This window comes from Sarcophilus harrisii, chromosome 2 (genome assembly GCF_902635505.1).
Source record: "Sarcophilus harrisii chromosome 2, mSarHar1.11, whole genome shotgun sequence".
Lineage (NCBI taxonomy): Eukaryota > Metazoa > Chordata > Mammalia > Dasyuromorphia > Dasyuridae > Sarcophilus > Sarcophilus harrisii.
Genome location: NC_045427.1, coordinates 322,544,226 through 322,557,081, shown reverse-complemented (window position 1 = coordinate 322,557,081; position 12,856 = coordinate 322,544,226). Strand labels below are relative to the sequence as shown.

The 12,856-nt window shown below is 36.1% G+C and overlaps 1 protein-coding gene across 4 annotated transcripts in view; it reads left to right on the top strand.

The window, feature by feature from the left end:
* SPTB (spectrin beta, erythrocytic) overlaps nt 1-12,856 on the top strand; it is a 166,026-nt gene that overhangs the window by 57,485 nt on the left and 95,685 nt on the right. For all 4 annotated transcript variants that reach the window (XM_031952714.1, XM_023502855.2, XM_031952716.1 and 1 more), the window contains exons 3-4: nt 9,929-10,080; nt 12,634-12,807. In XM_031952714.1, coding sequence (XP_031808574.1) covers nt 9,929-10,080; nt 12,634-12,807 — 326 coding nt within the window. The remainder of the gene's footprint in view (nt 1-9,928; nt 10,081-12,633; nt 12,808-12,856) is intronic.

Genomic DNA, 12,856 nt, shown 5'->3' with positions numbered 1-12,856 from the left:
TATGATATAGATTTAAATCTGTTATGGCTAAGCCTTCTTCCCTTGCATTTTTTTCATTAATTCCTTTAATATGTCATTAATTCCCTTGATATATTTGACCTCTTGTTCTTCTAGCTCTATAAGATAATTTTGGTACTTTGGTAACTGAATAAGTAAATTAATTTATGTAGAATTGTTATTTTTATTCTATTAGAATGTTTATACATTTCTAATTATTTAGATCTGACTTTATTTGTATGAAAAATATTTTGCAATTGTGTTCATATAGTTCCTATAGTTCTTCAGAGATAAACACCCATGTGTTTTATGTTGTCTACAATTATTTAAATGGAATTTCTCTTTCTATCTCTTGCTGCTGGGCTTTGTGGGTAATATATAGAAATGCTGATGATTTACGAGGGTTTATTTTATATCTTGAAATTTTGCTAAAGTTGTTAATTATTTCAAGTAATTCTTATTTGATTCTCTGAATTCTCTAAGAATACCATCATATCATCTGCAAAGAGTGATAGTGTTGTTTCTTCATTGTCAACTCTAATTCCTTCCATTTCTTTTTTTTTTCCCTTCTTGCTAAAGGTAGCATTTCTAGTGTGGTATTAAATAATAGTAGTGATAATGGGCATCCTTGTTTCACCCCTCATCTAACTGGGAAAGCTTCTATTTTGTCCCCATTACAGATAATGTTTACTGATCGTTTTAGATAGATAATACTTAACTGTTTCAACGAAAACTCCCTTTATCCCTATTGATGGGATTCTTCTTATAAGTTGTCCCCAGCCCAGCCCAAACCTGCTCTCACTCCTGAGCCCCACAAAAATCATTAATGATGGGTCTCACTAGAACAATGAATAGGCCAGCATATTCTGTGACCACATCACCAGGTAACCACAGGACTGTTACTACAAAACATAACACAGAAATAGAGCAATAAGAAAGTGGCACCAACAGGATGCAGAACAGAACACTGGATTGTAAACCTCAATAAATATTTCCCCCAACATGGTGACTGTGCAATTCTCCTTTCTTTGCTGTCCTTGGGTGAAACTAAACTTGGATGAACCTAAAATATTATTACCATAAATTAATACACTCCCCTTCCCCAGTGGGCTTTTCTGTATGCATTCTGGGTAAATACAGTTCCCTCAATGCTTTAAGACTTCCCCTTGTTAACAAACTCCTCTTAGAATCTCACAATTTACATATCTTGTGATGTAATAAACATAATTTACTGTATACTTTATATATACATATTTATTATATATATATATGTCTTTCTTTCTCCTCCCTCCCTCCTTTTCTCCCTTCCTCTTTCCCTCCCTCCTTTTGATTAGAATGTAGAAAGGAGATAAAATACCTAATGTCAGGAAGGATTTGTCCAGTCACATTGCTTGTTCTTTATTTGCCCCTCCCCAATTTTTCTATCTACAGTGTACCTTCTAGTGACCCTGAAAAAGAGAACACAAAACTGGGAGGAACAGATCTAGCTCCCTCAATAGAGACATGGGCCATCTGAAAAAAGAGGGGGGGATTCTTAAGAATGGAATGATAACTTGAGGCACAAAAGTATATGTATCTCCATGGCCCTTCTGTGTCTCTGAGGTATGGTAGAACAGCAAGTTTGTGGTTGGAGTCATGGTCCAAAGGACGCAGCTAGTGCTGGTGGATTGAATCACATGGTTCCAGCATTACATTCCACCATTAAATTCCTTGACTTCTACTACACATAGACCCTGCTGCAAATAGTCAATTTATACATATCCTAACCTGTAAATATTCTTGCCCTATCCTGATTCCTCAGTAGTCTAGTCTGTAGTATTCTTACCCTCTAACACTCCTGGACCCCTTGGGAGTCCCCTTAGGGGAGATTTTTAGCTGCTCCCACCAAACAGAAATAAGTTCTGACTCTGGAAGACTTTCTGTCAAGAGACTGAATAATTTTTTGCAATTATTTTTATAATAGCTTTTTATTTTTTCAAATACATTCAAAGATAGTTTTCAACATTTACCTTTACAAAAGCTTGTGTTCCAAATTTTTCTCCCTCCCTCCCTTTCTTCCTTTCTCTTTCTCCAAACAGCAAGCAATCCACTATAGGTTAACATGTGCAATTCTTCTGAAATTATCTCCACATTCAGTATCAGATCAAAAAAGGAACAAAAAACACAAGAAAGAAAAAACCCCCCAGCAAAAACCATCATCAGAAAAAGGTGGAAATGGTATGCTTAGATACACATTCAGTCTTCATAGTTCTTTCCATCACAAGTCTATTGGAATTGCCTTGAATCACCTAATTGTAGAAAAGAGCCACGTCCATCAAAGCTGATCTTGACATAATCTTGTTGCTGTGTACAATGTTCTCTTGGTTCTACTCACTTTACTTAGCATCAATTTGTGTAAGTCCCTGCAGGTTTTTCTGATATCAGCCTACTCATCATTTTTTAAGGAATAATAATATTCTATTACAGAAAAAATTGACCAACAGGATGATTTCAGAGAGAACTGGAGAGACTTACATGAACTGATGCTAAACGAAATGAGCAGAATCAGGAGATGATTATACACAGTAACAACAATAAGACTATACGATGATCAATTCTGATGGACGTGGCTCTCTTCAACAATGAGATAATTCAAACCAGCTCCAATTGTCCAGTAATGAAGAGAGCCATCTACACCCAGAGAGAGGACTATGGGAGCTGAGTGTGGACCACAACATAGCATTTTCACTTTTTCTGTTATTGTTTGCTTGCATTTTTGTTTTCCTTCTCAGATTTTTTTTCTTTCTAGATCTGATTTTTCTTTGCAGTAAGATAACTATAGATATGTATACATATATTGGATTTAACATATAATTTAACATATTTAACATGTATTGGACTACTTGCTATCTAGGGGAAGAGGTGGGGGAAAGAGGGGAAAATTTGGAACAGAAGGTTTTGCAAGGGTCGATGTTGAAAAAAATTACCCTTGCATATATTTTGTAAATAAAAAGATATAATAATAATTTTTTTAATATTCTATTACAGAAACTGAATAATTTTACAAGGGGCACTGAATCAGAAAAACTGGAAATAGGGTCAACTGTTATTTAAACTGCCAAATTCTAGAGAAGCTAAATTACTGTCAATCATAGAATCTTGTGTTAATGGTAGAAAAACAATTTGCATAATCACCTGTGAGAGTTTTTTTTTAAAAGTGTTGAAAGAAAGTTTAATTGTTTTACCAGAGCTATATTTTCATTGTTGTAGGATTGGCAATGGACTTGTGATTACATTGCTTTCAAAAGCAAAAACTCCCCTTAGCACCTTCTCTTATTTTTTGAGACTAAGGAAATTTTTGGAGTGGAATCTGCCCCTAAATTCTGCATATGATAGCTGTAGAGAGTTGCTGAAAGCCAGGAGATGTTTTAAGTCACTTGACCAAGATCACACAGGTAGTCATTTCAGAGTCAGGACTTTGGAACAAGGTCTTCCTGATTATACAGCCAGGCTTTCTACTCCACCAAGCTCCCTCTCCTGCAATTATTGAAATGGATTAATTTTCTTCAGTTCGTAAGAAATTGAATCTTTTATATGTAAATTATAAGTGTAGTAGAAAATGGGTTTAAGTTTCTAAAACAATTGATACTAACTAAAACAAAGCAAGAATTGTTAGGATTGAAATAGAACAAGACTTAGGTCATCATCCTCCTTTGCCACCTCAATGTGACCAGCCATCTTTCAGATTTTGTCCTCCTCAGGTAGATCTGCCATTCACAAGACATCTTAACCTAGTCTGTTTCCCACAGTATCCTATCCTGTTGCCTCTCAACATGGGTAAAAAGCTATGCTTCTTTTAATTTCTGAAATTTTTAGCTTGAAAACACTTTGCAAGGGAGTAATCAGTTGCTCTCAAACTGAGGATGACTATGACATACCATTATATGGATATTCTATTAAATATTAACATATTGAAGTTAATAATAAGACTTGGCTCTCTCTCCTCATTATGAAGGCTGAATGACTTGCTTTAATGGATACTTCCTTCTTTAGGAAATATCTATTAATTTTTAGGCCATTCATTTCCATGGGCACACTTATATGCTAGCACTAGCTACACTTGCTATTGCTTAGTTACCCTGATTTCTACATTCTGTTCTGCAAAAAGAGGGACCAAGGGCATTGTTCCTTGAATATCTGAAGTAATTTTTCATTTTTTTAATGGAGAAGCTAAAAAAAGGCTTGTAGAAAGGAGAGTGACTCAAGCTCAAGTCAGGAAGCTTGGATGGAAACAATTGAATTTGTATTTCTATATTTTTTCATACAGCATTGCAAAGGAATAGGGAGCATCATGAAAAGTGTCTAGAAGGACCACAAAAGTCACCTTGTCTCTTTAAAAATCTTGCTCAAAATCCACTTTCTAGAAGCTTTCTCTGATTTAAAAAAGGATTCACAATTGAGTATCATTATTTTCTCCCTACTTATGTACTCATTTGAGGAATCTCCTTATAGATGGGCAGAGTTTTCTGAATTAAAACAAGTGGGCAGGTTCTATTTCTCAACAAGATTATAAGTTTTAAAGGTTCATAGATTGAGAACTTAAAAGGACCTCAGTGATCTAGTCCTATCCCCACATTTTACAGGTAAGGAACCTGAAATTCAGAAAGGTAAAGTATTCCTACATTCCTTAGCCGCAAAATGGCAGAGCAAGGATTTCAACCCAGATCTTATAACTCTAAATTAAGTTCTTTTTTTCCACTCTACCATAGGGAGATCTTTGCTTCCAATACCTCACAGAATCCAGTGCAAATATTTGTTTGTTTAACTGACCAGAAAACTTCTCTTGAAATAAATCAAAAGAAGCAAGTACCTCACAGAAGTTTTCTTTGCTTCTAGAATAGGTTCCTCCTGGTAGGATTGGATGTTATAAATTCTACTAGGCTTTAACTCTTCAGTTCAAAAGGCTTAAAACTATTCTTTCTGAGAAGGGTAATAGTTGAAGATATTTCTGTCAATTCTGCCTTAGTGTGAATGAGTTTTTATTCCATTCCTGAAAATGATTTGGGTATGAGAAGGTGAAGATCCTTTGTATCAATGGGAATATATAAGGGACTCATGGGAGGTAGGGGGAAAAGACACAAAACTAGGAAGCTGAGATGAGAAAGGCAAATACTTATCAACTTCAAAATTTTCCACAGGGTAAATCTTAAACATGATTTCTGAGGGTAGGAAATTTTTATTTTTAGTTGACTGTGGGAGGACCCTTGTGGATTAAGATGTGGAGAAAAACTGTTTTTAGGTATCTCTTATACTGTTAGATTAAACTATTAATTATCTCCTGTTTTGTTTTGGTATTTCATTTTCCTTGATTTTTTATTTTGTATGCCAAAATAGATTATGAGCCCCTCTTCCATTACCTGAAGCACCCAGCACAGTGACTACTGTCAATTAGTCAACAAACATTCATTAAGCACCTCCCTACTAGGCACTTTGTTCAGTGATGAGGATTCAGAGACAAAAATGAAATATCCTCTGCCCTGAAGAAGCATACCCTCCAACTGGGGAGACATCCATTTTAAAATATGTTATATGTAAAATAAACACAGTGTTATTTGATAGATGAAGGAGAAGGACTAGCAGCATGAGGATCAGGAAAGCTTCATGTAGAAGATGGCATTTAAACTGTCTTGAAGGAAATAAAGGATTCCAGTTGGTAGAGATGAAGAAGGAGTACCTTCTAAAGATGGGGGACTGCCAGTACAAAGGCACAGAGACTTGAGTGGGAGTGTCAGATATTTGGTACAGTAAAGAGATGAATCTGTTTGGACCATGGACTATAGAAATGGGAATATACTAATGTCAGAAAAGAAGGTTGAATTTAGATTATAGAGAATCTTAACATAGACTTGAATTTATATTTTATTTTGGAGTTTTTTGAGTAGGAGAGTACTTTAGTTACCTCAGCAAGAAAACCTGTGTGGAAGGATTGTAATAGGGAGAGTTGAGGCAGGTAAACATTTAAGCTATTAGTAGTCCAGGTAAGAGGTGATGGGGCCCTGAACTAACAATGATGAACATTTGAGCAGAGAAAAAGGTAAAAATGTAAACTGTGTTGTGAAGAGAAGATAGCAACAAGCTTTGACAGTGGTTGGATACGCAGAATGTTAGTGAATCTAAGGTAAGGGAAGGCCAAGTTTTCAAATCTGGGAGAGTAGAAGGATGATGGTATCCTCAGAAGAAGTAGGGAAGTTTTTAGAAAAACGAAAGAAACATCAACTCTTGGACCTGTTGAATATGAGATGGATATCCAATTGAATATATGAAACTGGAGCTCAAGAGAGAGACTGGGACTGGATATTTAGAACTGGAAGTCATTGGCATAGAGATGATAATTAAACCCATGGGAGCTGATAAAGTTACCAAGTGAAGGAGGAAAAAGACAAGAAATAGCAAAGAGGATGTCAGACCCCAAGCAGAGTCCTGAGATACTTTCACAATTAAGACCTAGGATCTGAATGATGAGCTTGCAAGGTAGACTAAGAAGGAATGGTCACATAGGTAGGAGGAAAACCCATGGTGTACAATAGTATTATTGAGCTGCCTTTTTGATTTTAAGTCAAATCTTTAAGGGAAGATGAAGAGTTGTTGCTTGGACCAATGCACAAGCACAAATGCTAGCTGTGTGAAAAGGGAAGGGAAATTTTAAAAATTCTTTGGTTGGGCTAGAAAAATGATGATCATAGCCTTATAGAGTAAAGGTGAGTTAAAAAACTAAATATGGAATTAGTTTGTAAGGAATAGTGAAGTCAATGGCATTATTAGCAGTAGAAAAGGAAAAAAATAGCCTTTGTTTTTAGGGCACAACCATATAGGCTAAGTGCTACTTTCCAGAATTAGTTTCCTTCTAGTAGTCACTAGTATGATTTAGTCTGAGGAAAAGAAAACATCACCTCCTGGACCTTCACCTAAGCTGATCCTCCTTATAAGATCTCTCAGTAGAGAAGCCAGAGGATTATATGTTACAGTAGCACAGGCCAAGACCCACTGAATACAAGCCCAGGTGTGCTGCTGCAGCTGTTGCCATCATTATCCTTTTTTTTTCAGTCTCTCCCATGAGTACATCCTGTGTACAAGTACAGAGCCTCAGGCTTTCATTTGGCATTGCTTCATCAACTCAGAATTCCACTTGAAAGCTTTAGAATGGGCTCTGGAACAAATATGCTGAGTGAGCTGCAGAGCTCCACCAGAGAGAAAGAGCTAATGGAAATTAATCCCTATTCCTGGACCTTTCCTTCTGTATGACAGTTAGCCTCTGGGGATTTCTGCTTCTCTTCCCTGACTTAACTGATTTTCTTTTAAAAGAACTAGGGTGAAATTATTCAGAATCCCCAATATTTTGAAATATTTTCTGGCAATTGAGAAATGTGCATTAATAGATCTCATTGTTGGGGAATTATTTGTATAGTTGTAGATCAATGGTCCCAAAATTTTTTGATTTTAGGACCCCTGTACACACTCTTAAGAAGTATTGAGGAGTCCAAAAAACTATTTCTTTTATGGGTTATATCTATTAGTATTTACAGTATTTGAAATAAAGACTGATGAATTTTAAATATATTCATTCATTTAAAAATAACAATAACAGATCTATTGCATGTAAAAATAAATAACACTTTTTTGGGGAAAAAAATAACTTTTTTCCAAAGCAGAAAGCACTTGATGAGAATACTGGCATTTATTTACATATTTTTGCAAATCTTTTTAATGTCTGGCTTAGTAGAAGGCAACTGAATTCTCATATCAACTTTTGCCTGCAATCTGTTGTGATGTTGTTTTGATTGAAATATATGAAGATCTGTCTTCACCCACATATATAGTAGGAAAAAGTAGAAGTATCTTAAAAGGCAAATATTAGATTAGTATTAATATGAAAATAATTCAGTCATTATGGATCTCATGAAAGCATCCCAGGAACTCCTGGGGGGGGAAGGGGTGTCTTTAAAGCACACTTTGAGGACTTCTGGTGTACATCACTGCCCTACCATCCTTTCATCTCCTATATAACTCTTGTCCATGTCCTCCGTAGGGAGATTCTTAAGGCCTGGAATAGGGCACTATATTTTAAACCCATAGGTTCTCAAGCTTTATTGCATAAAAGGAATTCATTCATGTGTTGAAGATAACACTGATCAGAAGGCCATTTGAGATACTTAAAACTTAGATCATGTCTAAATTACTTAAAACTTAGATCACCTCTAAATTATTTTAGCCAGTGGGTGAAGATTTAAGTCTAGATCCCTAAATTAAAATTTTAGAATAAATTTCTTTATTCTCTATTAGTTGTGAATCCACATTAATATTAATAGGCAGGAGTCCCTCACTATGGGAAAAGAGCTGGCTGTGACTCTTTTAACTTTTGGTTATTCTCCTTAATCTTTTCAAAGTTGAACTGTGTAGTAACTAGTGAATCTATTTGGGGGAAGCAATCTCTTTCTTAGGAAAAGTTGAGTCGTTTTATTGAACTTCAACAACCCCTCTCACATAAAAGCACCATATTTTTTCGTAAGTTACCAAAGACCCTAATATACCATAAAGCCCTGCATTTAAAACTGGGATAACAGAAAACCTAGAAGAATCAGTGTATTTTGCAGAGTAACAGAGTCTTAGCTGAAATTCACTTGGGGCTGCAGAATTTAAGCCAACATATTAGCTAATGTATCTCTTTTGTGGATATTTAAGGTTAGTATAGTCAACCCCATTTCTCCTTTTTCTACCTCATGCTTAGAATGAGAAGGTGTAAATGTCAAGCACCCAACTAACTGAGAGTAGAAGGAAGCAAGCTCATTATTGGGTGCCAGCAGAGACATCTGAGTCATGCCCTTGAAGTGGTTCTGGCATGGCCACTCCAAAGAAATAGCTCTGCAACAATTGTGACCCTCCTGAGGTCATTTCCCAGTGGACCAAGCCACACTTGTCACGTCTTTTGGAAGCCTGAGTCATCAAAACCATTTACACAGAAGTCAGTTGTCACAGACTATTTACAAATTTAAGCAGGGTATTTTTTTTCTTCTCTTTTGTTCTCTTCTCCAGCTCTTTTCTTTCTCTTTTCCACTTATCTTCTTTCATCCCCCTTTCCCTCTTTATTTCCTTATCATCCTTTTTTCTTTCCCTTTTCCATTCTGCTTTATCACTTCTCAATCATTTAAAGATATATTTCTGCTTCATTCTTTGTCAGAATCCATACAACCACTGCATGAAATCACATCTTCGTCCTAAGAGATTTCTTCTCATCTCCTTCCCTAACTCCCTCTTGGTCCTACTCCATGGTATATCTTAGAAAATAAATCCATAGTTGCCAAAGAATGAACAGAGTTGAGAAATTATAGATTAAAAAACTGCTCCCTGCCCAAGGAAATAATTTTCTTTATTAGCAAAAGAACCATTTTAATTCTTGCAATGTATAATCTAGTACCAATGAGAGATAAAGCTTCTTTTACCCTTTATCTCACGCTTGACTCTTAGATGTTACCTTTTAAAAAATTAGTACAGACAGTCAATTGCTTGAATATTGAGGGTTTTATACTTAGTGAATTCCCAGGAGAAAAGAAATCTAAAGGGAACAGAGCATATGGAGACAAGGTAGCTGTTCACTTTGGTACTGCATTTCTGAGTGTTGGTGGCCAACATGTATAGACTCAAAAGCAACTGAGTAGTTGGATTTCTGTCTGTGATATGGCACACAGGAACCACTATTGTGTGGTCAAGAAACTAATAGCTTCACTATCTTGGCACTAAAGACATATGAGCCTCTGTTTGCTAAATGTGTGACCTGGATTATGATTGTCAAATATTCTCATGTAGGTGCAAGACATGGCACAAACCTCCTTTGCCTGGTCCAATTGATCCTCAGCAGCTTTGTGATACCTTATCTGGGATTTTTCTCTTTTTGCAGATGAGCGGGAAGTTGTTCAGAAGAAGACTTTCACAAAATGGGTAAATTCACACCTGGCACGTGTATCCTGTCGTATTGCTGACCTCTACAAGGACCTGCGGGATGGAAGGATGCTCATCAAACTTCTGGAAGTCCTCTCAGGAGAGATGCTGGTAAAGCTTCTCAGATTTGTCACATTTTTCTTTCATCAGGTTGTTGATATAATAGGATTGACCTTTTTTTTTCTCAAAGAGGGTTAGGTTAATGGGCTTTCTCAAGTCAGCATGATCCCAAGAAACTCATCCATCTCTTTCCTGGAAATTGCTCAAACCAGAGCAAAAAGGGAAATCTTATTCAAGGAAGTGTCCTGACTAATTTCCCCAACCATACTTGGAAATATTTAATTAAGAGACTCATTCGGTATATTAAATATTTCCAAGTATGGTTGGGGAAATTAGTCAGGACACTTCCTTGAATAAGATTTCCCTTCTGAATGAGTCTCTTAATCTTAGCCTCATAGTCAGAGGCAACTAGGTAATGCAGTGGATGGAATGGTAGACTTGAAAGAAGGTCTGAGTTCAGATTTTGCCTCAGATACTTACTAGCTGTGTGACCCTGGATAAATCACTTAAATTCCCATTCCCAACTTCTATATCTATAAAATGAGGATAATAATGATACCTATTTCCCAGGGATATTATGACAATAATATGAATTAATCCACGTAAAACATTTTGCTATCTTTCAAATAGTAAAAACTGGTTCCTATTACGATTACCTACCCTCTCCTCTCTCATCTTCTTCTTCTAGTCACTTTAATAGGACAAAATGCCAGATTATAGATGTTTTAAGCTATTTTTTTTTACTTAAGAGCTGGCCAGGATATTTTGCTTCCTGATCTTGGCTTGCCTTCGACCACTATTGAGTTAGCATTATGAAATCCCACTAGACATTTTGATATTATTGTTCCTTTTCTTGGGTTTGGAAATTGAAACTTTTTGGAAGATGTCAGCAGTAACACTACCTTATTGCAGTTATAATTCAATAATTTTGATGTTGTAACAGCTGTTCTAGGTCTGTTCTAAGTATTTGCACTGACTTGCTTTATGACCTTGGGTAACTCATAATATGCCTCAGTTTTCCTTCTGTAAAATGAAGTGAATTAATAACAAGAAATCCCATTTATGTAGTGCTTTAAGTCTCATGAAACACCTTTTTTTCCTTTGCAACAATACCCTCTAATTCTAACAGTCTGTGTAACTTGGGTGACTCATTTCATCTCCATCTAAAATAAGGAGGTAGGAGTAGATGCCCTCCAAAAGTTCTTCCAGATCTAAACATATGATCCTATGGACCCCATGATGTGAGTATTTCAAGCATTAATATTCCCAATTTATGCATGTAGAAATTGAATTAGAGATTGAGAGACATGCCCATGGTCACATAACTGGTGGGATAAGAAGTAGGATTCATAGCTTTGTTTCTAGAGCCCAGAATGGGATAAGAGAAAAGAATATAATGCACATGTTTTTAATGGCAAAAAAATCTATTTTCCATGAGTTATAATCATTTCGTTTGTGATAAATCAAGTCATATATGTTAAATTAAAAGCAACAGAGAGGGCTCCCAATTTTCAAATCTGTTTTAGATATTTATATATTATTAAGGGTTCTTTATTGAGGCTTTGCTTCACTTATTTAAAAATTTTCCATTATACTGTACTTTCAACCTTCATTTCACATGTTCGGAATTTTGCTCCTTCCCTCCCTCTCTTTTCCCCTCCCTAAAACAGCAATCTGATATAAGTTAAATATGTGCAATCTTTTAAAACATATTTCCTTATTTGTCATGTTGTGCAAGAAAAATCAAACCTAAAGAGAAAAAAACACCAATCAATTGAAAATACTATGCTTCGATCTAAATTCAGTCTCCATAGTTCTCTCTCTGGATGCAACTGGCATTTCCATCCCAAATCTCAATAGATATTTTAAGTTGAATTGAACTAAATATAAAATGGGAATGTGTATGTGTGTGACATTTTTAAACTTCTCTTCCCATTGTTGGATCATTCTTCCTCCTCTAGATAGGATTTCTTGTCTTGGAGAACTGATGTAAAGCCTCCCCTGGAATCAACATTAACAGTACTTTAGTTGTGATCCTGAGAGACTAGAATGTAAGGTTCTTGAAGGCAGGAATTATTTGGTTTTGTCTCTGAATCTTCAGTGTCTAATATATTATTTGACATATGGTAGATGGTTGATAAATGTTCTTGTTTTGGATTTTTTTCTAATTAGCCAGTACCACTGAGATTTGTAGCTAGTGGGGATCTCTGTTGAGACTTTCTTTCACATACTCTTTATGCCTTATGGTGCACAGTGGGGCACATTGGAGATGGGGATGAGGAGCTGTTGGTTGACATAGATTTCACTATCTCCAATATCATCAAGTGCAGGAAGCTAGAACTAGGCCCTAGGAAATGTACCAAACCATCTGAACTTCAAACCAGCTTTGAAAGAGCTAGGCAAGAAGATACTTTAGTCTTGCTAAATAAAAAGGGTAGGAATTTTGGTAATTCTGAAGAAGAAATAGGTTGCACTTAGTTTGTAGGAGGATTCATGAATATCAACCAAGCTCTTTTGCTTTTCTCATTGCTATAGCTTCTTGCAAAAGTTATTCACTTCTTTGTCTACTGCTGCCCTTTGATTATTATTTATATTTCCTTCCAGCCAAAACCTACAAAAGGGAAGATGCGGATTCACTGCTTAGAGAATGTTGACAAAGCCCTGCAATTCCTCAAGGAGCAGCGAGTACATCTGGAAAATATGGGTTCTCATGATATTGTAGATGGCAATCACCGTCTTGTTCTGGGTCTTATCTGGACCATTATTCTTCGCTTCCAGGTAAGATTTTCGGGATGTCAAAGGGATATTGGATTTGATGGACTGGAGC